This window comes from Callithrix jacchus, chromosome 2 (assembly GCF_049354715.1).
Source record: "Callithrix jacchus isolate 240 chromosome 2, calJac240_pri, whole genome shotgun sequence".
NCBI classification, from domain to species: Eukaryota; Metazoa; Chordata; class Mammalia; order Primates; family Cebidae; genus Callithrix; species Callithrix jacchus.
In genome coordinates this window covers 87,214,370-87,238,803 of record NC_133503.1, presented here as the reverse complement: position 1 = coordinate 87,238,803, position 24,434 = coordinate 87,214,370, and the positions used below count along the sequence as shown (strand labels likewise).

Below are 24,434 nucleotides of genomic sequence, written 5' to 3'. Positions count from 1 at the left end.
AAATAAGGATTACTATGATAGAAATGTGTCTCTTTACATAAATAATTTGTAGCTAGAGGTAGATGTATCCCATAAATGAATGTGTGTCTATGTATGTGTGTTTTTATCTATAGTCAGATATATTTCTTGTAAACCCTAATTAAAGCAATGCGATTGTTCTTGCAATGCCTGCTCTGTGTCCTCATAAGTAGCTGGTAATGGTGAAAAATGTTTATGTATGACAGTGTCTACTTAAAACATCAGCTAGATTTTTATCCATCATAGACAAATTCCTATTCATGTGATCTTATTAACAATTTGTTAATACAAAAGGCAGTTAAGCAAAACCACCAACAGTACCCATGGCTCACAACATTTTAACCTAAAATGAAAATCAGATGATTTATATAACAACAAATGACTACTACAGACACTTGAAATCATTTATTCAAGGCATTTTTATATAATCCTGCAATCATAGTATAGATGTATAATAAAAGAATATGAGAATGCAAAGAAGAATATAAAGCCAATGTCCGAGCATTTAAAATAAGAGTTCTTCCGAAAAGTTACAAATGTCTTACAAATAACATTCCTGAAAATTTGGGGAGAAGCTAAAACTTCATTAAAAACATAACACCAAATGACATGTTACTTAGTTTATAGCAAGCAGTTTTATATTAATTTAACGTTGATACACCACAAGCTAAGACTCAATGCATTTTACATTCAGATTTAAATAACTCGGCACCATTTTAGCTTAGAGGATAAATGAAATGTTTAGTGTTTAAAAGTGGCCCAGGAATTTTGATAGCTAGGAATGAGACTTAACTCACTGATTGAATATATTTATTGTGAATGTGATTTCAAAAGAAAAAAATATATAGAGAAAAAAGGGTACTTTTTAGTTATCCGTTAATACATTGATTGGTATCAAAACAAATTATTTTAAAAACAAAGTATCTCCCTACCAGGAATTCAATATTTTCATGCAATCTGATAAAGATCAACTCTCAGTGCCAGGAAAATTTTAATGAATTGCATTTCTTCTAAAATCTGAATATTGGGAATGTGTATAAGTGTGACTATCCTATGACATTTCAAAGATGAAAAAAAGTTACTACAAATAATGCCTAGTGAGTAACTGGATGATAGAAATTGTAAATAAAGTTATTATATAAAAATATACAGATTTTCTGGAAATAGGCAAGTTTTATACTCACATATGTTATGCTACTGTTGGAAGGCTGAGTTCTAGCCTCAGAGGTCAAATCATCTTTAACCCAGGCTGTGGCCTGAATCATCGTGAGATCCCTAACATGGCATATTGTAAACTCACTCATAAACTCAGAAATTACGTTCCTGTTTAGTTTGTTTTTTCCCATCCTTTTTAGTGTTAAAGCCAAATTCCTCTCAGTACTCAACACTTTTTTTTTTATCATGTCCATTTCCTATTTTTTTTAAATGTATTTAGAGTTTGGTAAGACTGGTCTGTGTTCTTTACTAATCAATAACCTTCACCAACTAGTAATTATCTTTGAGTTTTGGCAGTTATTCAGAGAAGAGAGTCAAAATTTAAAATAGTTCAAAGAAGTTCAAATATATTAAGTGTTAAATCAATACATCAAATTATTTGGGTGTTGTTTAGAGGTGCCAGGAGGGGGGTGCATGTTCACATATGGAATAAGGAAATATTTTTAGCTTCCTAATTGAAAAAAAATTGTCAAAATCAACCAAATAATAGGTGCTATATTTAAAAGGCAGACATTTCAGGGATTAATAATATTTTTAATTATTAGAAATACATACATGCATATAATTAACCTTTAATTTATTTTTAAAAATAAATTATGGTCATGAAAAACAATAGTGCTTAAAAATGAACTTGTATAAACATGTAATATTAGTTCTTGAAAATGAAATAAGATTAACCTTATGGGTAATAATGACATTTTTAATACTTACTGAGGTTATGGACTGTCTTTTTTATGTCCCAATGTGTAGCATGTGAGTACCTGGCATATATTAGGCTTTCAAAAGATGATGGATGGATATATATATAAAAGGCCCAATGAATGATTGTAAATGTGTCTTCTCCTATATATCCATGATGAAATTGCCTAGGTTTTAACACAAGTTTAAGAATCAAAAAAATGATAGATCTGAAATCTGTAGATGCCAGTCTGGCTCAGTACTAATATTGACAGTAGTTTTTTTAGTTTGTTTTTTAAAAAAAAGTATATTAAAATATCTCTATTAGAAAAGATTACAGTTTGAAAGTATCATTCTACAATCTTAGAACTAAAAAGCAATTTAAGGCAAGGAGGTACATCGAAGAAGCTATTCCACAGCTCAGTTACTAGCTCAACAAAAGCTCTGTCTGTATTGTCTACTGGTAAGTGTGTGCCCTGGTGGATAAGGATCATATGTACCGCTATATCCGCCAGCTGATGACTGTCCATCTCTAGCCCCTCTAACCATGCTATGCACCCAGCAAGTGCACAGTGATTACTAGTGATTGACATTAACTTTACAACTCCATGACATGTAATACACGATGTCAATGCACTTTTAAAATTCCACCTAACGTGTTTTGGCACTGGAAAACCTTACTTGAGATTTTAATACTGGTTAATGTAGGAAAAATTCTGCTTAAGCACCACTAACTTAAAAGTGTAATTTCATTTCCTTCTGCACCTTGAATTTAGGAAAAAGCAAAATTCTCAAAATTCTATTATGGCACATGGTTTCACAGTTTAAAATGAAATCACAGCTGTCTCACAATGCAGCACAGTCCTTGGTTTTGCAGAAGTATATTTTTCCTTTATAACCAACCCTCAAGTATGTAATGCTATGTGCTTTGCTAATTCAGACTATATCTCAAACACACAAATACACAAACATGGGTGACTGATTTCCGAATAACCCAGGATGATGTTTCTGTATTGCTCACTTATTATGTCACCTGTTCTAAATAATATACAGTTTTTAGCATTCCTCTCTTTAATAGCTGAACATCTTTTTTAAAAAAATCTAAAAAAGTTGAAAAATCTTAAGATGTTTTTCAGTTTTTTTTAAGTTATTTGAGAGATAGCCGTGGTTTAGAGAGGACTTCTCTGTATGATTTTTATGTCAGCAAAAAAATTATATCTTTGGCAAATACTTTAATATATTTAAATGCATATTATCTCTGGATGTATCACATCAGTCATCAAAATGACTTCCCAGTTTCACGGCTGCCTTATGTATACCAGTCCCCAGAATGGTGATATTAAGAATCCCACTTACAACATCTCTGCCCACAGGAAAGATAAAACAGTAGAGGGCAGCCTCAAGAAATATCAGACAGGAATTGGGCAGTTCCCTTACTTAATTTGCTCCAAAACAAAGTTGACTCAAGTCAAAATGAAATTGTGAACTTGAAAGAAAGAAAGTTATCTTCTTATTTTTTAAATGTAAACATAATTTTTATATAGGGATGTAACTATCTGAATACATGTATTGCCATTTCTCAACTATATGGTAGTATTTCCTGACACCAATGGTAATGTGTTTGTTTCTTTCTCAGCACCAGATATGTCCATATGTATTTAAACAGTAGGAGCAGTGTTTCTAAATTCATCTATGTTATGACATATATAAACCCATTATTATTATGTTTCACTAAAGTTCCAGCACTTTAGAAAAGTTTCAGTTCAAAGTCATTTTGGCTCATTCATTTAAATAATACTGACCTTTTGCACTACAATTTCAAAAGAAGCATAAGAAATTTGGATTTCTTTGAAAGAGACAAATATGCAATTACAGAATTGAAGCACTGTGTTAATTAACAAAGTGATGTGAATAATAAACTTTAAAAACTTCCCACATAATGATGACTTAATTCTTCAAAATCCAGTTATGTGCTTTGTTATTGAAAACAGTCCAAACAAAAATTCTTTTGTTGTTTTCTGTTCTCTTTTTCAAAATACATAAATCCTACTGAAGTTAATCTAGTTTTTCCCACTTCAGAATATCAGGCACCGATTTATCCATTGGGAATTTTGCCTTGCTTTCTAATACCTAGATTAAGAAGACAAAATAAGACAAATTATTAACCTGATAATGTAATGAATGAGTAAAAGAGACAAATTTAAAGTCAACCTTTTAAAAACTTATGCAACAGTTTCCCTCCATCTAAGCAGCGATCATGTTGTGAAATTATGCACTAGTACATCATTTTAATAATGGTTTGAAGATAGCGACTATGTCAACAGAAGAGATGCCTGATGCCTACACTCTTCACATTTAGAGGCAAAGAAACCGCTTCTGAAACACTCAAGAGTACAGCAGGACTTTTGAGACCAGCAGCCCTGGTACAGGTGAGTTCATTCCATGGAACAAGGGTGGCAAGTCCACCAAGAAGCAGAGTCAAGGCCTCTGCTCCATCTTGAATTAGTCCTTCTCCAGTGTGACTTTGGATGTAGAATAATGCATTAATAGGCAGAAACTGGACCAAAACTAATCAATCAAATATTACTGTCTGTAAATGTGATCATAGATCTTCATGTAAGAAACTAAAAATTCACTTATTCCAAATCATGAACTATCAATTTCCAAACAGTAAATTTTGTGAGGAAGCAAAAAAATTACATAGTATCTTATAACTGAAAGGGGCCCCAGAGTCACCTGGTCAGTACATTTTGTTTCAATGAGGAAAATGAAGGAGGGAGGGTACATTAACAGCACACAACTATTTACTGCGTGGCTTTTACACATCAACAGAATGCTCCTAAACATCTAGCAGGAAAAGCAATCAGTGAACTGATAAATGACTCTTCAGAGTCACACTCACTGCTGCTTAGGCAGCCATCCACCAGACTGACCTCATGGCCTTAGTCAAGTTACACTTCCTGCTCAGAAAGCTTCAGCCTCCCACTGCCTCCAGAATAAATTTTAGCCTGCTCTTCAGTGCTCTGTTCGATCTGACCCCAACGTACTTTTCCACCCTTTTGGCCCAACTCGCAACTCCATGAAATTTATGCTTTAGCCAAACTAGAAGACTTTTTTTTTTTTTTCCAAACATGCCATGCAGTTTCCTCCTGCCATGCAAGTTGCCTGTGACGTTGACTCCCCTGGGGTTCCTTTCCTTAACTCTCCCCAGTGTGTTCCTCAGACTTCAAGACCCAATTCAAATGTATCCTAACGTTACTCCTGAAACTCAGCCCAGAGAGACCTCTCCTCTCTCTGAACTCTGATTCCTAGGAAGGGAGGTCTGAGGTGAAAGTCAAAATATAAGAAGCAAGCATTATTCTCCTGAAGATGTGGGTTTGTTATTTTTTTTCCCTCAAGTATTCTATACTTTCCCCAATATTTGCACTCAGAATAAGTATGATATTTTATTATGATCACTAATTATGGGTAATTTCACTTTTTCATATTTTCATCTGATCATATGGATTATAAACATTCCACTTCAACCACTTCTGCAGTTTGTTATAGTCAGTAATAACCAGTTAAAAAATAAATCAACTCCTTTGGCAGGCTGAGGCGGGTGGATCATGAGGTCGAGAGATCAAGACCGTCCTGGTCAGCATGGTGAAACCCCTAAAAATACGAAAAAAATTAGCTGGGCATGGTGGCGCGCACCTGTAGTCCCAGCCACTCGGAGGCTAAGCCAGGAGAATTGCTTGAACCCGGGAGGCGGAGGTTGCAGTGCGCCGAGGTTGCGCCGCTGCACTCCAGCCTGGCACCTGGTGACAGAGTGAGACTCTGTCTCAAAAAAAAAAAAAAAAACAACTCCATATGGATGACCACATCAGGAATCACTCTTGTACAGTCATCTTGCTGGAGCAATACAATAATATTTATTTCCTCTAAATATCTGGCAATATCCAGTCCAATGGATTCTACTGATTAAAAGCAAGAGACATTCTATGCAACAGTGGCCTCACCTTTCCAGGCCTGTTTCTAGTGGAAAGTCAGTAAGACATACTTGGAAGTTACCAAACTTACAGCAAAGGTCCTTATCTCACCACATTTTATTTTACCCCCATGAAACTTTTTATATTGTATCTCTGTTACAGTTATATGTGTATTTCTTCTCTCACTTCCCTACTCAGTGCCTTTACTCAAATTATTTGAGAAAGAACTTCATTAAATGTTGAATGAGAGGCTGCAAAGTGGCACACCTGTACCTAACAATGGGTATACAACAGTGGGCAAGAGACTAGATCCCAGCTATCACTGTGTGGAGCAGGAGACAGACAGTAAACAAAGAGATTCATAAGTAATTAACTGAAAATAGTGTAATAAGTCTACAGCAGTATAGAGATTAGAGTTTAGGAGTCTTATTTATCTTCGCATTATTCAGTAATATCTTTTTTAGGGCATCAACAGACAGTACAAAAATAAGAGTGCAAGTGAAAAATAAATGGAGAATGGATAAATAAATTAAGGAATTATAAAAATTAAGAAAAATTAATTCATTTATTTAAGTGTTAATTATTTTAGCTTAAATTATACTGATGTTCTGGGGGAGGGGGATGGTTAGTTATAACATAACCAACCCTACACAATATGGGCCATAAAACCTGCTACGTTTTCTGTGCTGTAGGCATGTTCAGAAGAATATATGTGATTTTATTTTTTCAGTGCTATCCTTTGCTATCACAGGCTTCATCTATCTCTAATGTTGTGACTTGTAAAGCACAGCCTCTGCTTCTTTACGTATAGAGTCCTCGGTTTTGTATCAGGAAGAAATTTCTATTAATTATGGGTTTCTAGTATATCTCTGCTATTCCTGTCTGTATGATCCAGAGGCACTAGTGGTTTTCCAGTGACAAAGCAAAGCTGATGAGTGTTCAGTATCATTCCAATGGAAATAGTATTCTCATTGTTGGGAAGGGATAACTCAAGTGGCATACATAATTATAATCTAACAGCCAGCACCACTTGGGGAGGCAGTGCTTAAGGAGATGGGGCAGGACAGACAGGTAAGCAGGCAAACCTACCCAACTTTCTTTCATTATTTTTATCGAAGCACCTCCCTGTGAATAGTTATATGCTGGGATTCCTTTCAAGATTTCACTCAAAGAAGAGTCTCAGGAGTAGGAATATTATGAAAAAACCTCCAAACACCTCAGTCGTTTGCAGAGTATTTTCCTAGTATCCATGGTTCTAGAACTCAAATATAAGACATCTTGATTTGTACAGACCGGGGGTCCGATCTCTTCGGTCGCTTACTTTTTGGCAGTGATTTTCATATGTACTTTGAAGAACCCTAGGATTTCCTTCAGGGACTGAGGAAGGGGCAGGAAGCAACTATTGAGCTTCCTACAAGCTCACCCCCTATATGTATTGAGCAATTTGATATATTGGGCCTTCACTAATGCCTTCTGGGTGGACACTGTGGTCTGTTTATGTCTTCTCCTGAAAACTACACTTCTCCTGAAAACTAAAAACCTTAGTACCTTCCCCTTTCCCTTGCATTATTAAAAAAAAAAAATCAGACTCCATACCATTTTCTGTCTTTGGTCTGCTTAAAAGAAAGCTGCTGTAGTAGTAGAAACAGATACATTCCATGTGTAACGTTTGAGCATGAACAAAAATTATTTGTGACAACAATTACTTAGCTAAGCAAATAATACTTACGGTGAAATTGTGCAGCCTGAGGCATACGCATGATGTCCTGTGTAGCGAATGTCGCAGCGCACAACGTTGTTGGTATAGTCAGATTCAGGAACCAGGTAGCTGGGGTTTACACTGACCTAGGCAACACAAAGAGCCTTTCTGTTAGAGTTCCTCAGTATTACTTTTTCCATAGGGCTACAACAAGTAAATTGTTAATGAGGGACTTAGCTAAATCAAGCAGGCAAGGGATTTTAACTTAAGTAAGTGGTTAAACTCTGGAGACGTTATGGAAAGAGACTGCGTATTTTCCCCTGAAGTTCTTTAAAATAAGACATATTATATTACATTGGATTGTTTAGAAATAGTTTGAGGATGTATAATTGCTTCCAATACCATAGTTATTTAACATTTGAATCCAGAGAAGAGGTCCCGTTGATCTGCAACATAAATACAGGACATATTTTCAAAGGTCTCTACCTTTAGGATATAGTTTCCAGGTTTTACATCTGTAATATCAATCCACTGGCAGTCTATGTCTGCACCATAGGTATCATAACAGCCAGGACTCAATCCCTAAAATAAACAAAATAAAAAATTTAAACTGATGGTATGTGGTCAGACTATGTTAAATAATATGCTATTATATGCAAATTAAATTTTAAGTTAGTACTTACAAGAGTATGACATAAAACTATACTTATATTTCATCTCCCTTGAGAAGTATTTATTACTCAGCCTTATAGCACCTCCAGCTAAAAAAGATACAGGACTAAAATAAGTAGTAGTACACCTCACTTCTTAAAAGTGTCATAGATCACCAGAGATAAATGCAATCTGAAGTAGCAAAATAGGCCCTCTAGCAAAATTCTAGAATTTTAATAGTTTAGGAATAAAGGCTAAGTAATAAGCAACTTAGCTCAAATGTCCTCTTAGTGAAATCCTCCCCAACTTCCCCTTTTGGAAATTACCTCTTGTACTTTGAACATCTATGATGTTTTCCATTGTGGATAGCTTTTATAGTGTTTCTCCCATTTTGCTTAGCATTATAATCAGAGGCTAACCAGAGGCTATACGTTCCCTAAAGATGGAGTCTATGTTGCATCTTTGAATAACTAACATTTATTAAATAGTAAGTTGCAGAAACAATTTTAAAAATTATATATATATGTGTGTGTGTGTGTGTGTGTGTGTGTATAGATAAATAAATTCAATTTTAGCACATGGGGTGCTATATTATCTCCATTTCATAGATGAAAAACTGAGGCACACTAAGATCAAATAACTTACAAAGGGTGTCTAGCTAGTAGTGGCTAAGCTGGTTTTGAGTTTAGGCAATCAAGGTCCAGAATCCCTTTTCTTAACTACCACACTACAGTATAGCTCATGCAGTCACTGAAATATGACATATTGTGTTGAATTGAAGGGGTAAATGCATGACTAAATTGATGAATGCCACATCACTCTATTTGATAAAATATTCACCTCAATTAGTAAATGAGCACCTTCTACAGGCTGGGAGGAGAAAAATACTACTAAATACAGTTCCTGCTTTTAAGAATATTATAGTCTGGAGAAGTTTTCTCAGATTGGAGTCTATAGCTATATTCTTGATTCCATTATTTCTTCACAAAAAGTTTTAACTTGTATTTTGATTCTAATAGTAATTTAAATTTGAAAGTACATGCTAGATTTTATTTTAACTCAATACTGCCATTCAATTCTGGCAACCAGTATTGCTTTGCTGTTTAAGATCACTTTGGTCAATGAAGTGACAGTAAAATTACCTTAACATGCTCTACCAATGGTGGTTTAGCTGCAGCTTGATTTGGGAAGAGGAGGGGAGAACTGTGTTGTCATACAGCATACAATAGCACAGACAGGCCAAATTCAAATGGGTCAAGTGTCGCAGCAGTGAGACTCATATTCTATTGTTACCATCTAGATTCCTACCTTGATCCATCTATCACTTAACAGTATGTTGAGTAGTAAACATAAAATGAAGAATTTTTGGTCTGATTCCAGTATACAATTCTGATTCTGGCAAATAATACATACTCAATAAATGTTAGCTATTACTTCTACTACTACCACAATGTTCATGACATTATAAAGGATTCATTGGATTGGATATTCATTTAAGATGGGTTTAAATAATGCTTGAATGCTTATCTTGCCTTCAAATAGATAAAAGAGCTTCAAAAAGGCTGACACTGGCACTCTAGAATTCATCAGCTGGCAGAATTTAAGAATAAGCTTTGATTATTTGAACAGGTAAACAAACACTTGAGTTACTAAGGCTATTAAGCAAATAGGCATTTCATGTAGGCAAAGTCAAAATATAAAACAGATTAAATGTATAATGTTAGCTGAAGCTATCCGAATCAGTAATCTGAGTTTTAGCAATACATGCTATTTGTTACATTAAATTAAGATCAATGCAGCTGTTTTAGTTTTGTATATATTTAATGTAAATTTTTTGTCTCAGAACACGGAGTTATTAATATATAAAAGTGTAAATCTAAAAAAGTTATACTTAGTTTTATGCTTGAATACATTTAAGCAGCATTACAATAAAAGTAATCTAAGTCATTGGGTGACTGAGAGATTATTTTTTCCTTTAAATGAAGTCCACGTGAAAGAGACATTGGTCTAATGAAAAAAAATATGTAAATCACTCAATGCAAGATTTAGTGAATAATGGTTAAAAAGGACATATACAGAAGATGATTAATAAGAAAGCTACCATATAAAATGAAATGGGGTCACCGCAAAGAAGCAGGGAACTAGAAGTGCAATAAATATCTACAATCCCGGATTCAAATTATCGAGGTGAGCTGTCCAGAGTGCCTCTCTTTGTAAATGGAGTGAATAATCTCAAGATCCCTTGTATATGTGGCTCTACAGGACATGCAGATCACAGAAAAGGGAATCTCTGTACTCACACATGAATAATGTGTGGGTAAGTTACATCGCCTCTTTCTTAAATAAGTATTGTCCTGGGGCATGTAGAAGTTAACCTTTCCCCCTCCAATTGCTACGATGGTCTAAGCTCAGAAAAAAAAAGCAATGGTAACATTTAGGTCACCAAACAGCGTTCTGCCACAGCCCTGGAATTTGCTTCCAAGATGCCAGCTGCTGATCCCTTTGTACCCCGAGTTATGTACATTCACTACCCTTCGCCAAGATCTGGGTGGGAGTCAAATTATAATGTCCTTTTACAAATTATGGTTTCATATGGAAATACTGACATAGCTTTTAACTGACACGCATTTTCCAATTATAAAACATACAAACTGCTTAGTTCAGCACTACTTTAAAAAAATCCATCCAAACAACATCTGACATCAATTATACTGTAGATTTAAATATATATGTCTGGAGAAAGAAATGGTGTCCTTCTGCTTTTATTTGCATTATTAAAAGAGACAACTTTTTAAAATGCATATAAAAAATTTATTACCCCTTCATTTGGTAACCCCAACCACTATTCTATTTTCAGCATAAAATAGAAAGAAGGAATGGTTTCACAGGTGAAAAAACATAGGCATCTTTTTTTACAGTTATTTACTAAGCCAGTCAAGGAATAGAGAATGGGTGCATATGTTGTCAACCATCCAGACTTTTTCAGAGAGCGAATTTCTGTTCTTCATTGTGGAACACAACAAGGACCCACACTGACCTGTGATCATGAATATGGGTTACATGCATAACTGAACATACTTTAAAAATAATTTGGATCGTCAAGCCATCATTTGCCTTTTCCCAATTATTTTCCATCTTGACAATATGGCCCCCAAATTGAAACACTTTATAAAAGAGAGGTGAGAGGAAAGAAAATACTAGACTCATGGAGTGTATCATCTACATTTTTCTTTGAGAACAGTCTCTGGAACCTTTTGATAAAATGTGTGTTCTTAAATAGCCTGAATGCTATTTAAAGCTAACAAATGGTAGTTACCTATTTTCTGAGGCCTGAGGTTCCTGATTTCAGGGTGCCAACATACCTGTGTGTGTGCAGTACATGCAAATCGCCTGTGGTAGCCATAGTCACAGGATGTGTCTTCTAGGCAGAAACTTGCTTTGTGACCTTCAGCCACTCTCCTCTGGGTGTTGGCATCAAGCAGGTCATAGTGGCTAAACTCATCCATACTGTGGTAATGTCTAATGTCCCACAAAACAAAAAGATGGTGGTCAGTTACATACAGAGAAAACAATGAAGATACTAAATGACTTCTCTCATGGCTTCACAAATTTGTTTTCACATAAAATTAGACCAAGTTTATCTTCTAGAAGAGAAATTCATGCTAGGTTTTTTTTTTTTTTGCCCCGCCCCCTAGGACATAAATCTATCAAAATTATAAGGTTTAACTTTGCTACTAGGACAAAAGACTTAGTTCGGTATTTTGCTTTCTTATTACACCCTGTTTTGTCTTTGAATATTAACTAGAAATAAGACAATAAATTATCTGTGCTTAAGTGAAACTTGCCATATGTTCTCTAGTATACTTCTCTTGGCTGCCACTACTGATGATGTTTCATTCCAAAAAAAAAGGCACACATGACTTGTGAGGTTTCTATGAGATTTTTAAAAATTGAGTTCTTACATATTTAAAATCATTAGTGAAAAGGAAAGGAGATATCATGGCATGTTTTATTCACCATTATTACTGAAATAGTATATACACTTTTATTTAGAAATAAAATATTTCCATTTTATTAAGAAATTAGGTGACTTATATCTACTTTTGTCATTTCATTAAATAGAAGGTGCTCAGCTGTTCATCTTCTCACATAAGGAAAAAACAATGAGGACTGGCTTGGATTTCAGGAAGAAAGCTTAAGGCCACACATCAGGATTTCCTGACACTAAACACCCAGGCAAGTTACTAAGGCAAATGTAGAATGGCCTTATGTGAAAATCCTTTATTTTATTTATTTTTTTGAAACCCAGACTGAAGTGCAGTGGTACAATCTTAGCTCACTGCAACCTCCACCTCCCAGGTTCAAGCAATTCTCCTGCCTCAGCCTCTCGAGTAGCTGGGACTACAGGTGCATGCCACCATGCCTGGCTAATTTTTGTATTTTTAGTAGAGACAGGATTTCACCATATTGGCCAGGCTGGTCTCGAACTCCTGACCTCGTGATCTGCCTGTCTTGGCCTCCCAAAGTGCTGGGATTATAGGCGTGAACCACTGAACCCGGCCAAAAATCCTTAAATTTAGGATAGAACAGGCAAGTACCTTGGGTTTGATACAGGATCTTTTAAAAGATGGAAGAAGATTCTTCTGAGCTCATGAGGTATATCATCTACATCTTTCTTTGAGAATTGTTTCTGAATTCTTGTGATAAAAAACGTGTGGTCCTTATGCAATGCTCTTTAATGCTAACTAACTGTAGATGATCTTGGCTGTAATGGACTTTAAAAGAAATCCTATCTGCAATGTATTGAAGTAAATTCTATTGAAGTCAATTGCTGTATTCTGTCAACACCTTTAATAAGCTGGACTTCAGAGTTTCCATTTCAAAAGATAACAGGATCTTGTGGTTGATGGGTTATGTTAAATTACAAAGAGAAAAATTTTAAACATAAATAATAGCAATTTTCTTTCTTTAGGTAAGAAATAAGACTTGCATTTGTGATATCAAAAATCACCTGAAAATGAAAAAGCAACACAAAGTACCCAGGAGGCCCATTTACTTACTGGTGACAACTGTGCCATTCCCAGGAATATCTTGGTCGGCTAGGTAAGAAATCTGATGTCCCTTGGTTTTTCACTCTTTGGGGAAATCTTAGCAGCACCCTGTGGTCATAATCTCTGACATCTGCCCTGTATGCTGTACTGTGATTTTGAAAAAAGGAAATTATTATATTCATAGAAAATTAAAGACAAAACTACAAATAAAACTCCATTATATAGTAGTGACAATCCTCCTTCCCCAATTAGACTATCAGTTCCAAGAGGCTAGGGCATTTTGTTTATTTTGTTCATTGCTGAATCCCAAGCTCCTGGAACAGTCCTGGAGTAGTCGGAGATCAATGAGTATTTGGTGAATAAGTAAATAAATAACCACTATGGAAATCCACAGATTTTAACAGTAAAAACATAATCAATTAGCATTAAAAATCTACATGTCAGAGGTAAACCGTGTATCTAAAATCAATTTAAGTATGATCATAGGAATGAGTGAAACCAAAGTAGAAAAAAAAAAAATCACAGATACGAACTTCAACCTTAACAAAACTTTTTAAATAGTTAATACGCTGCAAATTGAGGAAATAACTCTAAAAGAGCATACCCAGATTTGAAGGAATAATTTTGTAACTTCACTATCCCTAAACAATGGCAGTAGTGTTAAAACATCATAGGGAGTTCAATGGTGTGAGTGATGCAAGACTCAGGAATGAAAATGACCTTGGATTTCTTCACTTCCTTTAGCCTGACAATTATAAAGGGTCAAAATGGAAGAAATGTACAAATAAACATCACTGTGTTCCCACTAATATATTTAGTGTGGATATATGTTTACATGGTATTGATGACCTTATTTTACACCTTAAAACTTTTGATTACATTTTTATTAAAACATCTTTTGCTCCCTCTGCTGTTTCTCTGCAGTAAACGCATAGAACCCCAATCCCATAGTTACTATTTTATTTTAGAATAGTGGAAAAACGAAGCTTTGCTCACAGTCTTATTCTGGCTGAAGTAATACCAAAACAACCAAGTTTATTGTGGTCTCAAACAAAAGAGGAAAATTTAGTCTTTATCAAAGAGGCTACGATGGCAAATTTGCCCCCAGTCTTTTGAGGGGGTATTAGCACACTGTTGCATTACAATAAATTTTTTGAATTACTGTATAGTTGTTTTATGAAAAGTGATTCGAAACAATTGACTCCAAAGTTTAAGTATCTTGGAAAAAGAACATAAGACTTTCAGTCTCCAGGATAAAGGTTTGCTCCACCTCTCTGATTTGTGCTGCAGTTTGAGACAGAACCCACAGATATCTTCAAAATATTAACTCTCCATCCAGGTCAGCACGCCCAGGAGGTCGCGTCCCACTTCCCAGCTCTTGACCCACTTCCTAACACTTGTCTGCGGGGAACAGCAATCAGAACCAGGCACCAGAGCGCCCCCTGAAGGACAACCGGGGAGCGGGGTCTCAGACAACTCAGCCCGTACCTGGCCAGACAGTTTTCCTCCGCGGCGCATCTCAGGTTGTACATGGACATCTTCTGCACGTACGTGGACGCCTGGATGTAGTAGGGGTCGGCCACCAGATCTGGGAGACCTAAACGTCAGCAGGCGATGGGCGCAGAAGTGAGACACCCCGGCGCCCCCCGCTGCAACTCCCAACCCTTCTAGGTTGCTTACTCCTCACCCTTCGCTCACTGGGACTGCAGAGTGGGGCTGAGGGCAGCAAGAGAACCGGGGACGCCCGGGGCTGCAAAGCAATGTGAAAAGGAAGCAGGAGGGGCAAGACGCGAGGTTTGCACTAGATTCCAGGGCTGCCTCTGCAGGAGCGGGGGGAGGGATCGGATCTGCGAGGACCGGGGCCCGCCGCGCCCAGGCAGCCACGTCGAGAAGCCACACAGTCGGGGACCAGGTGCACGGGTGCTTCCAGCGGCCTTGGGGGAGCTTACCGTACTGGAAGTAGCCGGTGCCGTATCCGGGCCGGTACCTGCCACCGGGCCTGGGCCTTTCATAAGTATCGTAGTAGTTGTAATAAGGGTTGTCGTCAGAGTACTTGTAGGGGTTGTACGGGTCGTCGCCCACCATGCCGTCCACGCGGCTGAGCGGCTGCAGGGTACTGAGCGCAGGGACATCTCCCGGCGCGGTCTCGTTCTCTGCGCGCGAGGCACCGGCGTCGCGGGCTCCAGAGGACGAGTATCCAGGTTGGAACCAGTGGCGGGCGGCGGGCCTGGGGCGGCCGGCGGTGACTCCAGATGAGCCGGCCGTCCGCGCCCGCGCCGCGGCGGTGCGGTTGTCGCGGATCAGCAGGATCGGAGTGCGGGGCTGCTGGGCGGAGGCGCCGGCGGCGCCTGGGACCGCGGCGCCCGGATCCCGGCGGCGCTGAGGCTGATATTGTGAGCCCAGGCTCAGCAAGCTGAACACCTGCCCATTGTTCTCCCATTGGATCTTCTGGCGCCAGGCGCCGGGAGCCACCGGCTGCTCGCGCGGGGGCTGCCGTTGGCCGGCGGCGGGCGGGGCGCAGCGCACGAGCGCGCAGAGCTGCAAAGGCCCGAGCAGGAGCACGGTCCAGGCGAAGCGCATCGCTCCTTATGCCGGATTGGCCCCACTCGAGGAGGACGTGGCTCAGAGAAAATAAAAACGGGGCTCAAATCACGTGAGGGAGGGAGAAATCTTCAAACAAGGAGTCGAGCAGCGCACGGTTTTCTCAGTCTTCCCCAAGCAATGCCAAGGGTGGGATTAGACCCTTCCCCAGTCAAGGCGGCTGCTCGGACGTGGCACCCTTCTCTTTCCCCTTTCCCAGTCCTGGAAGGCAACGGGGAGCGGCACAGCAGTCCTGGAGAGCGGGCAGTGTCTGGAGTGAAGGAAGGAGGAGAGATTTTAAACTTTCTGGCACGTTTGCAAAGTTACACAAGCCGTTCTGGCCCGGCCGCCCCTCAGCTATTTGTTCACGTAATGCGATTGGAAACGTGCAAGGCGGACAGCTCCTCGCCACTGCCCCTCCCTCCTTCCCCTCCCTCCCCTCCCTCCCCTCCTCCCCACAGACACGTTGCACAGGGAGCGTTAAGGGGAAAGAACAAAACGGAACACACATCCTGAGACACACTGCCTTAATCTGGGGCGAACATGCAGGAATTTCAAAAAACTCAGACAGGCGAAGGCAGCCAGGCCGTGGGGCGACGCCAAAATATGCACGAAGAAAAATGCTATTAGGTCACCAGCCCTTGAGAGGCGGGAAGTCGGGAGGTTGGAAGGGTGCTGGGGGGCGAGAGGGGGGCGGGGGAGGATTGTGACTAAAGTTTATCCATAAGGGAGTTAACCAGACACATTTCCCAGTGCACACTCACTCGCTTTTATGGGAAGCGCCCTCAGCAAATAAACCCCAGGATATCAAATTTTGTTTTTCTGTGTGTAGGTAATATGAGAAATGGGTTACAAATTTGTTTCCTACAATGAATATTTTAATAACCAAAAGTGAAATTTTACAGGGAACAAAGCCAGCTAACGCTGCAGCGATGAACAAACCTGTCTCTTTTTCAAAATGCAGGCGCGATGAATAAACCTGTCTCTTTTTCAAAATGCAGGCCTGATTTGTACTTTGAGTGGAAGTGGAGAACGATCTTTCATCTCCACGGTGTCTACAAGAAAGATTCATTAAAGACTAGACCAAGTCTGCAGGAGAGAGCACTCAGAAGGCATGTTCACATATGCATTTTATGAGACTTTTTTCTTTCTTCTTCATCTTATAAGGAGGTTTGACTTTGGATTTTAAAAAAAAATCAAATCACCCCTGTTAAATACTGAAAGTCAGTAAAACACCCCATACTGTTTGATTTATCTTCCAATTTAAACAAAGGAGTTGCTGAAGAAACAGATTTTGGTAAAGAGAAGGAAGTAGGAGTGGTCAGAAGAGAATATAGGTAGGGGGATAAATTATGCTGAATGGAAGGAGATGCTTAATGGACCAGTTATTCATATACCACTTAGGATTTGGGCAGTGCTAGAAACCTGGCAATGAAAAACAGCTACTAAACGGTCTGATTGAACACTACGACTCAAAACCAGATTTTGGTGACCATTTTATTGGTCTCATCATTTGGGCTGTTGTCCAGACATACTGCAATATTCACATACCTCTTTAGTCTCTGTCTCCCTATATTTAATCACCATATTTTGGTGGTGTGGTGGACCTCTGCTGACTTGACTGCCTCACATCCATTTCCTTTTATTTCTAGTAAGAACAACCAGATTTTCCTTTAACAGGCTTCCTGCCCACCCCCTTCAGTTGCATAGTAGAAGGACTGAGCATTTATGAGACTTACCCACTTCAAGTAGTAGTGATCATGAGATCCAAGTTTGGCTAATCAAACCATCTCTCTAGATGGTCTGATTTTATCTGGGATTTGAATCTTGAGCAGAAGGACACTGTAAAAAATGTTGCTCCTTAACCTACTAAAGGAAGTGCCCAGACCAGGTGCAGTGGCTCAAGCCTATAATCCTAGCACTTGGACAGGCTCAGGCGGACAGATTATTATCATTGGTGGTCAGGAGTTTGAGACCAGCCTGGTCAACATGGTGAAACCCCATCTCTATTAAAAATACAAAACAACAACAACAACAAAATAGCTGGGTCTGGTGGCACATGCCTGTAATCCCAGCTACTTTGGAGGCTGAGGCCAGAGAATTGCTAGAACCCAGGAGGTGGAGGTTGCAGTGAGCCAAGATCAGGCCACTGCACTCCAGCCTGGGAGACAGAGTGAGACTCCATCTAAAAAAAAAAAAGTATCCACTATATCTTGCCACAGGGATCCCCCTCTCCAGGCTACTTTAGGCAAGCACATTCTGGGACCTGGTTCTTCAGCATTTCCTTTTTTCTTTCTTTCTTCCTCCCACCCCTCTTTCCTTTGTGACTGAACATGGTCAGACTCAATTTCTGTTGTTTTCCGCCTAAGAACCCTGACTTGACACTGAACAGGGTGTGGCTGCTTCTGTCAGCTAATCAGATCACATGATTCTCAGTCCAGGGTGATGGGTTTGGTTCAATTTGAGTCTAGTTAGATTTCCCCTGCCCATGACCACACAGCATCCTTAGCCACAGGGAAATATCACATGGAAGCTTGCCAATGGGTTGGCAAATCTGTTTATATGATGATTTGCATTTGATGATGAATATTCAAGTGCAGTTCCCTCTGATGGCAAGTCAACAGTGATATCTCACTCACCTTATAAGGGTCAGAGTCATCCCTAGCTGTCATTTTACAGACTTGCTGCAGTGCTTAAAATTAAACTGTTCAACTCCTCCAAACCCACTAAGAAGGATGGAGTTAAAAAAAAAAAAAAAAAAAACAGGTGTATAGATTATAATTCTGATGGACAGGCCAAATTACAGGAGAAGCAGGAAGGGAAAGAGTGTAATTATCCCTCATCTGAAAAAGGCTCTGCATGTGCCCATGAACAGCTTATTCCATAGATGAGAGAAGCCTGAAACTGCTATTACTTGACCACAGGTTCCTGAGGGAAGACCTCTGCTACACCAGACATAGTGTCAGAATGGCAGACCAAAGCAGCACTCCTAATGTGAGGGTAGAAAGTTTACACTGGATCCCAGATAAAATACCCTTGTTTCCAATCCTAGTGCTCTAATTTAAAAAAAAGGCTGTGTGTCTTTGGACAGTTGATTTATTCTCTCTGGCTTTTGTTATCTTTAGGATTCAAGGATTACCCAAATTCTAAAGTATCGTTCCTAGTTTTAAAATCACTGATTTTTGTGAATATCCAAGTTACTTTCAATTCATTAATTATAATGTGTTCAATATAATTATTAATATTTAATCAAATATTTTTTTATTTGGACTTTAAAACATTGGATGCATTTTGTGTGAGTTAGAATCTGCAGACTGCAACTTTCTCCTTCTACATATTTCTCATTAGTGAAATTCAATATATATATTTATTTTTTTTACAAACATTTTTGAACACATATATGTTCTGAAGTGTACTACATCGTAACTGTGGCTTACACACATGAGCACTAAAAATTTAGAGCTGAATGGAGTTGATCTTTTTTTCAATTTTGTTGCAACAGACTTTAAAATTCTTATCAGAGTATCAGTAAGTGACTAGAGCAGTAATGATGTGCAGTATTTAATTTTTTAAAACATTTACACACTAGTAAGAGAAAAACACATTACCCTTTGTCACACATGCTAATGAAAAGCTTAGTTGATTTTCACTCTCCTTCATTTCCTCTAAACTCTCTCCGGCTTAGGACTCTGCCAACTAAAAAACAAACATGTGGCTACCACATTTGGGGACAATACAGTGTTTGCAAGCCCTGCGGGAGATAATCTAGCCACACATTGTGTTCCCTGTTCAATAACAAAACTATTATTCACAAAATTGGAGAAACCATAGTTCCTTTCCACTCAGAACTGAGATGACAATAATGATGACAATGGGAATAATAATAAATCACAGCTACATCAAGATAAAAACAGCTTTTTTGCTTTGATAAGATCTGCAGCTGATTGCACTTTTGACCAGGATATTTTCTTCTTGGGAACAATTCTGCAGTGTGTGCCATAAGAGGAGAGAAGGAATGTTTCTCTTTTTTTTCTTTCTTTTTTTCTTTTAGTTTCTAGCCCATCAATATCAAATCTAATGTCTGGCCCACTGGCCAAGAAATGAAAGTTGTTGTAATGCTATGGTCCTGGTATTTGTTAAATGCATTTATTTTTGTGGGACATTTTATATAAATGGAAAACAGAAAGCCCAAACCATAAAGCAGGACCTCTGAATTGCAAAAGCCAGAACAGTAATGCCATAGTCAAAGGAATCAGGTTCAAGTTTAAATTCTTTTGTGTGGGGCTCAAGAAGCGCATACAAAACTTGTTCTTTGGTAAAGATTAATGGTTGTATGTGCTTTGCTTCTATGTGGTTTGAAAACAAAACATCACAGAGGATAAAATTTAAAAAGTGGAAAGTTGGAGATGTGTAAGGGGAAATTGATTGAGAAAACAGAATGCCATCTAACACAAAGGAGAATACACTGAGTGTTGAATAAGGACATTGAGGATACTTAAAAAGTAATTAAGAAATGTGACAGAATGAAATACAGAACCAGAAATCTTTTTACTTGGAATGAAATGCAGGAGAGGAGTAAGTTAGCCTTAAAGTTAACAGTGTGCTTGTGTTCCCTTCTACTACTCATCCTTGCCTTCTGCCACATACCACTTCCAGGTATTCACCCAAATATAAAAAGTAGACGGTTGAGTACACACTTGTCTGTGTGTCAAGACCGAACTGAAAAAAAAATGTATAAACAAACTGAGTAAAAGAATTCCAGAAATAATAACTTTTAAATGTATCTGGCTTGGTTACCCATTCCTTTGGGGCACCTAAGAAATGGAAAAGTGGAATTTAACTCTAAGGAATAGAAAAGTATTTCATTCAGATGTCTTTAATGCATGTTCATATGTGATGAGGTAAAGAATGTTAGTTATTATAACAAAATGGAAAAATGAGAAGAGCTGATATGATAGGAGAATGGGTCTTTTAACTATAGGGAATCAGAGTTCAAGTAATTTAGTTCTGCTAACAATAAAAATAAGAGCTCAGCCTTTTGGCAAAATTGCTTACAAGTAAAGTCCATATGATTTTATTGGGTCTGGTGGATCGTTCAATAGCAAAATGACAGTGTTCTTTATATTGTAGGCTATATAGGGTTATTTTTGTTATTAATTGATAGAATGAGGTGTGCTTCCAGTTCTAACTCTTGGCTTATTTTCTGCTCCTCAGATCTTGCTAGATTCAGTTTCAGCATCCCAGCACCCTAAAAGTTATTTATTATAACCTAAGCATGATCCTCCAAAATGGATGGGATATAAATCAGGTGGATCTTGACTTACAATTCTTTGTCTGCCTATCACATGCAATTATTAGACAGTCATCCCTCTGCTGTAACTTAACTCAATGTGCATTGCCTTCTAAGGCCCAGGGAAAATGAGATGACAGATGACTAACAACCTAATGGGAATTATCTGAGGTTTAATTTTTCCCCCCTTTCTCTTGTAAAATGATAGATCTCAGAATATTTGAGGGTGTTATGTGTGTTTGGAGTGAAGGCAGAATGGACGGAAAATGTTGATGAGGCTGTGAAAGTAAAAACCTGTTTCACAATTGTGCTTGAGGTCAACTTTGAGAATCCGTTTTCTTTCTGTTATGATTAGAATGCTACTCTTGATTACATAGCACCTAATCAAGAGAATTTTTTTTTTTTTTTTTGAGGCAGAGTCTTGCTGTGTCGCTCAGGTTGGAGTGCAGTGGTATCATCTCAGCTCACTGCAACCTCCACCTCCCAGGTTCAAGTGATTATCCTGCCTCAGCCTCCCCAGGCTGGGATTATAGGTGCGCACCACCACACCTGGCTAATTTTTTTTATTTTTTATTTTTAGTAGAGACGGGGTTTCGCCATGTTGGGCAGACTGGTCTTCAACTCCTGACCTCAAATGATCTGCCTGCCTCAGCCTCCCAAAGTGCTGTGATTACAGGCATGAGCCACTGCCCCCGACCCAATTTTTTTTTCATATAACGGCTCTTGAAGCCGTAAGTGTTTTAAACAGGCTGTTAGTTATAATTAGTCCTATAACTATATTGCAGTAAACATGGGTTTCACTGGCTTTTATTTATTTTCTAATATTTTAACGGTTTTATGGATCACACTTATCTCTTTCAGAAGGCACAGAGAAAAAGAGAAAAATTTAAGGGCTGCGTCATAAAGTTTGTGAGAACTGTGTCTCCCACAGGTCACATAATGGCACTGGACCCTTTAAGCACTATTCTAGGCTACTTATGGGAACAAGACAGGCTTGTCTGCCAGTGAGATATCTTTTGTACTTTATTCTCAATGGTCTGTATAAGTTTTGAAATAGTTAACATAAGAGCCTATAGTACAATGGCATATTGAAAAATACTAAATGCATCGATTAAATGGAATTATTAAGTGAAAATATCAAAATGAATTTCTACAGCCTTAAGTAATCTGTGGTCAAGGAGTTTCCAATGCCTGAATAATTTGACTTGAATACACAGGGTCTTTTCAAATTTGCCAAATAGATCCCTAGTCAAGGAAAGTATTAATTTAAAGAATAAGCAAAAACAAGCAATTATAAAAACTCCCTCAATGTGATCTCCCTAACAGGACAATACCTGTCCTCTCATTACTAATAATCATTTCTGTTTCTTGCCATTTACTATTCTCCTGGAACTAGACAAAGTGCTTGAATGTCACTTCTTTCTTCACAATAACCCTATGAGCTGGTTATTAATACTTTATTTTATAAATAAGGAATGTATCCATAAAGCTTAGAGAGATAAAGCATCACACTCAGTTAAAACCTGGCAGAGCTGGATCTTGAACCCAGGTCTAGCCTGTTGTAAGCACCGTGTTAAACTCTCGTCATGAGAAGTAGAAAGAAGGTAAGTAGTTGTTTCTTTCATTTTTCTTTCTTTAATTACTGGAAAAAATAAGCTTCTGGACTCATTAAAGTTTACATCACAAAAAGATTGTGGCCAGGCCAATTAAATAATTAGACTTGCAGTGACTGTTACTCTAGTGCCTATGACATGTAATAAGTGTGACGTACAAGTTAGCTGGGAAGGTGACAAGTAGTAGAAGGAACATTGACAATGGAGACAGTCCTTGGATAACTCTTACCTCTACTATTTACTAACAGTAAGTACTTGGATGAATTACTTAACTGTTATGGGACTTGGGTTTCAGCACCAAAGCTGTTGTGAGGATGAAATGTTTGTAAGTACATGCCAGAGTATCTAGCTTTTATTAGACAATGAATAAATGGTAGTTACTGCTACTTGGTATCTGGACATTAGAATTTAAAAGTTGACAAAGACAGTTGTATGCAATCATGCAAAAAGGTATTTTCTATAAACAAAGAAAAGGGAACATTTTTTACTTTTTAAAGTACCTATTTTGCTACTTTGAGGCAGGCGGGGTTTAAAAAAAATCAGTAACAAATTATTGAGATATGATTTATACAAAACAAAATGTACAACCTTCAAGTGTGAAGTTTGATGAACTTTTAAAAATGTATACATCCTTGTAACCAGTACCACTAGCAAGATACAGAATCTTTGCATTATTTTACAAAGTCTTCTTGAGCCAACTCTACCCCTGCCCCACATAACCACAGTTCTGATGTTTTATTTGCTCTAAAACTTCAAGTTAGTGGGAATTTTACAGCAGCTCTTCTCTTGTGTCTATTATTTTGCTCAGCATACTGTCTGTAAGATTCACCCATGTTGTTGCTCAATCTTGATGGGTAGTATTTCATACTATGAACATATTGTAATCGATTTATTTGTTCATTTTATGGAGGGAGGGGAGTTTCCTCCCAGATAGGGGCCGAATAAAGCTGCTATGAACATTCATCTACAAATTATCCTATGGATGTATGTTTTCATTTCTTTTTTGTAAATGGAGATAGAATTGCTGCATCTTTAGAGAAGGTACATGTTTAATTTTATACAAAACTGTCAAATGTTTTATAGTTAGTTGTATTATTTTTACATTCACACCAGCCACATATAAAGTTCCAGGTGTCTGACGTTCTTATCAATCTCTGGTATTAGTGTTTTCCACTTTAGCCATTGAGTGTGAAGTGGTATTTCATTGTCATTTTAATTTGTATTTCTTTAATGACTAAAGATTTTAAGCATTTTTGTCATATGCTTTACATTTATGGAATACCTGTTCAAATTTTTCACAATTTTAAAAATTTTTTGTATTCTTATTGAGATGTAAAAGTTTTTTATACATTCAGGATATCAGACTTATATAAGATAAATGCATTACAAATAATTTCACTCAGTCTGTGGGCTTAACTTTTCATTTTCTTAATGATGTCCTTTGAAGACTAGAGTTTGTAATTTTGATAAATCTGACATCAATTTGCACTCTTTCACTATTAGTGTTCTTTGTATCCTAAGAAATCTTTTTTTTTAGCCCAAGTCCACAAGATTTCCTTCTGTATTTTTCTCTAAATTTTTCTAATTTTGACTTTATGTTTAGGTCTATGATCCATTTCAAAATACTTTGTATATGGTATGAGGTAAGAGTTGTGGTTTATTTTTTCC

At 37.8% G+C, this 24,434-nt stretch overlaps 1 protein-coding gene across 1 annotated transcript; it reads right to left on the bottom strand.

Moving 5' to 3' along the window:
- Positions 1-408: 408 nt before the first annotated feature.
- LOX (lysyl oxidase) lies at positions 409-16,136 on the bottom strand. Its single transcript, XM_002744654.6, has 7 exons — positions 15,233-16,136; positions 14,772-14,880; positions 13,293-13,430; positions 11,595-11,751; positions 8,068-8,163; positions 7,612-7,727; positions 409-4,041 (listed from the first exon to the last, which is right to left on the bottom strand). Exons 1-7 carry the CDS (start codon positions 15,861-15,863, stop codon positions 4,035-4,037), a joined length of 1,254 nt encoding a protein of 417 aa, XP_002744700.1. The 5' UTR covers positions 15,864-16,136; the 3' UTR covers positions 409-4,034.
- Positions 16,137-24,434: the final 8,298 nt, after the last annotated feature.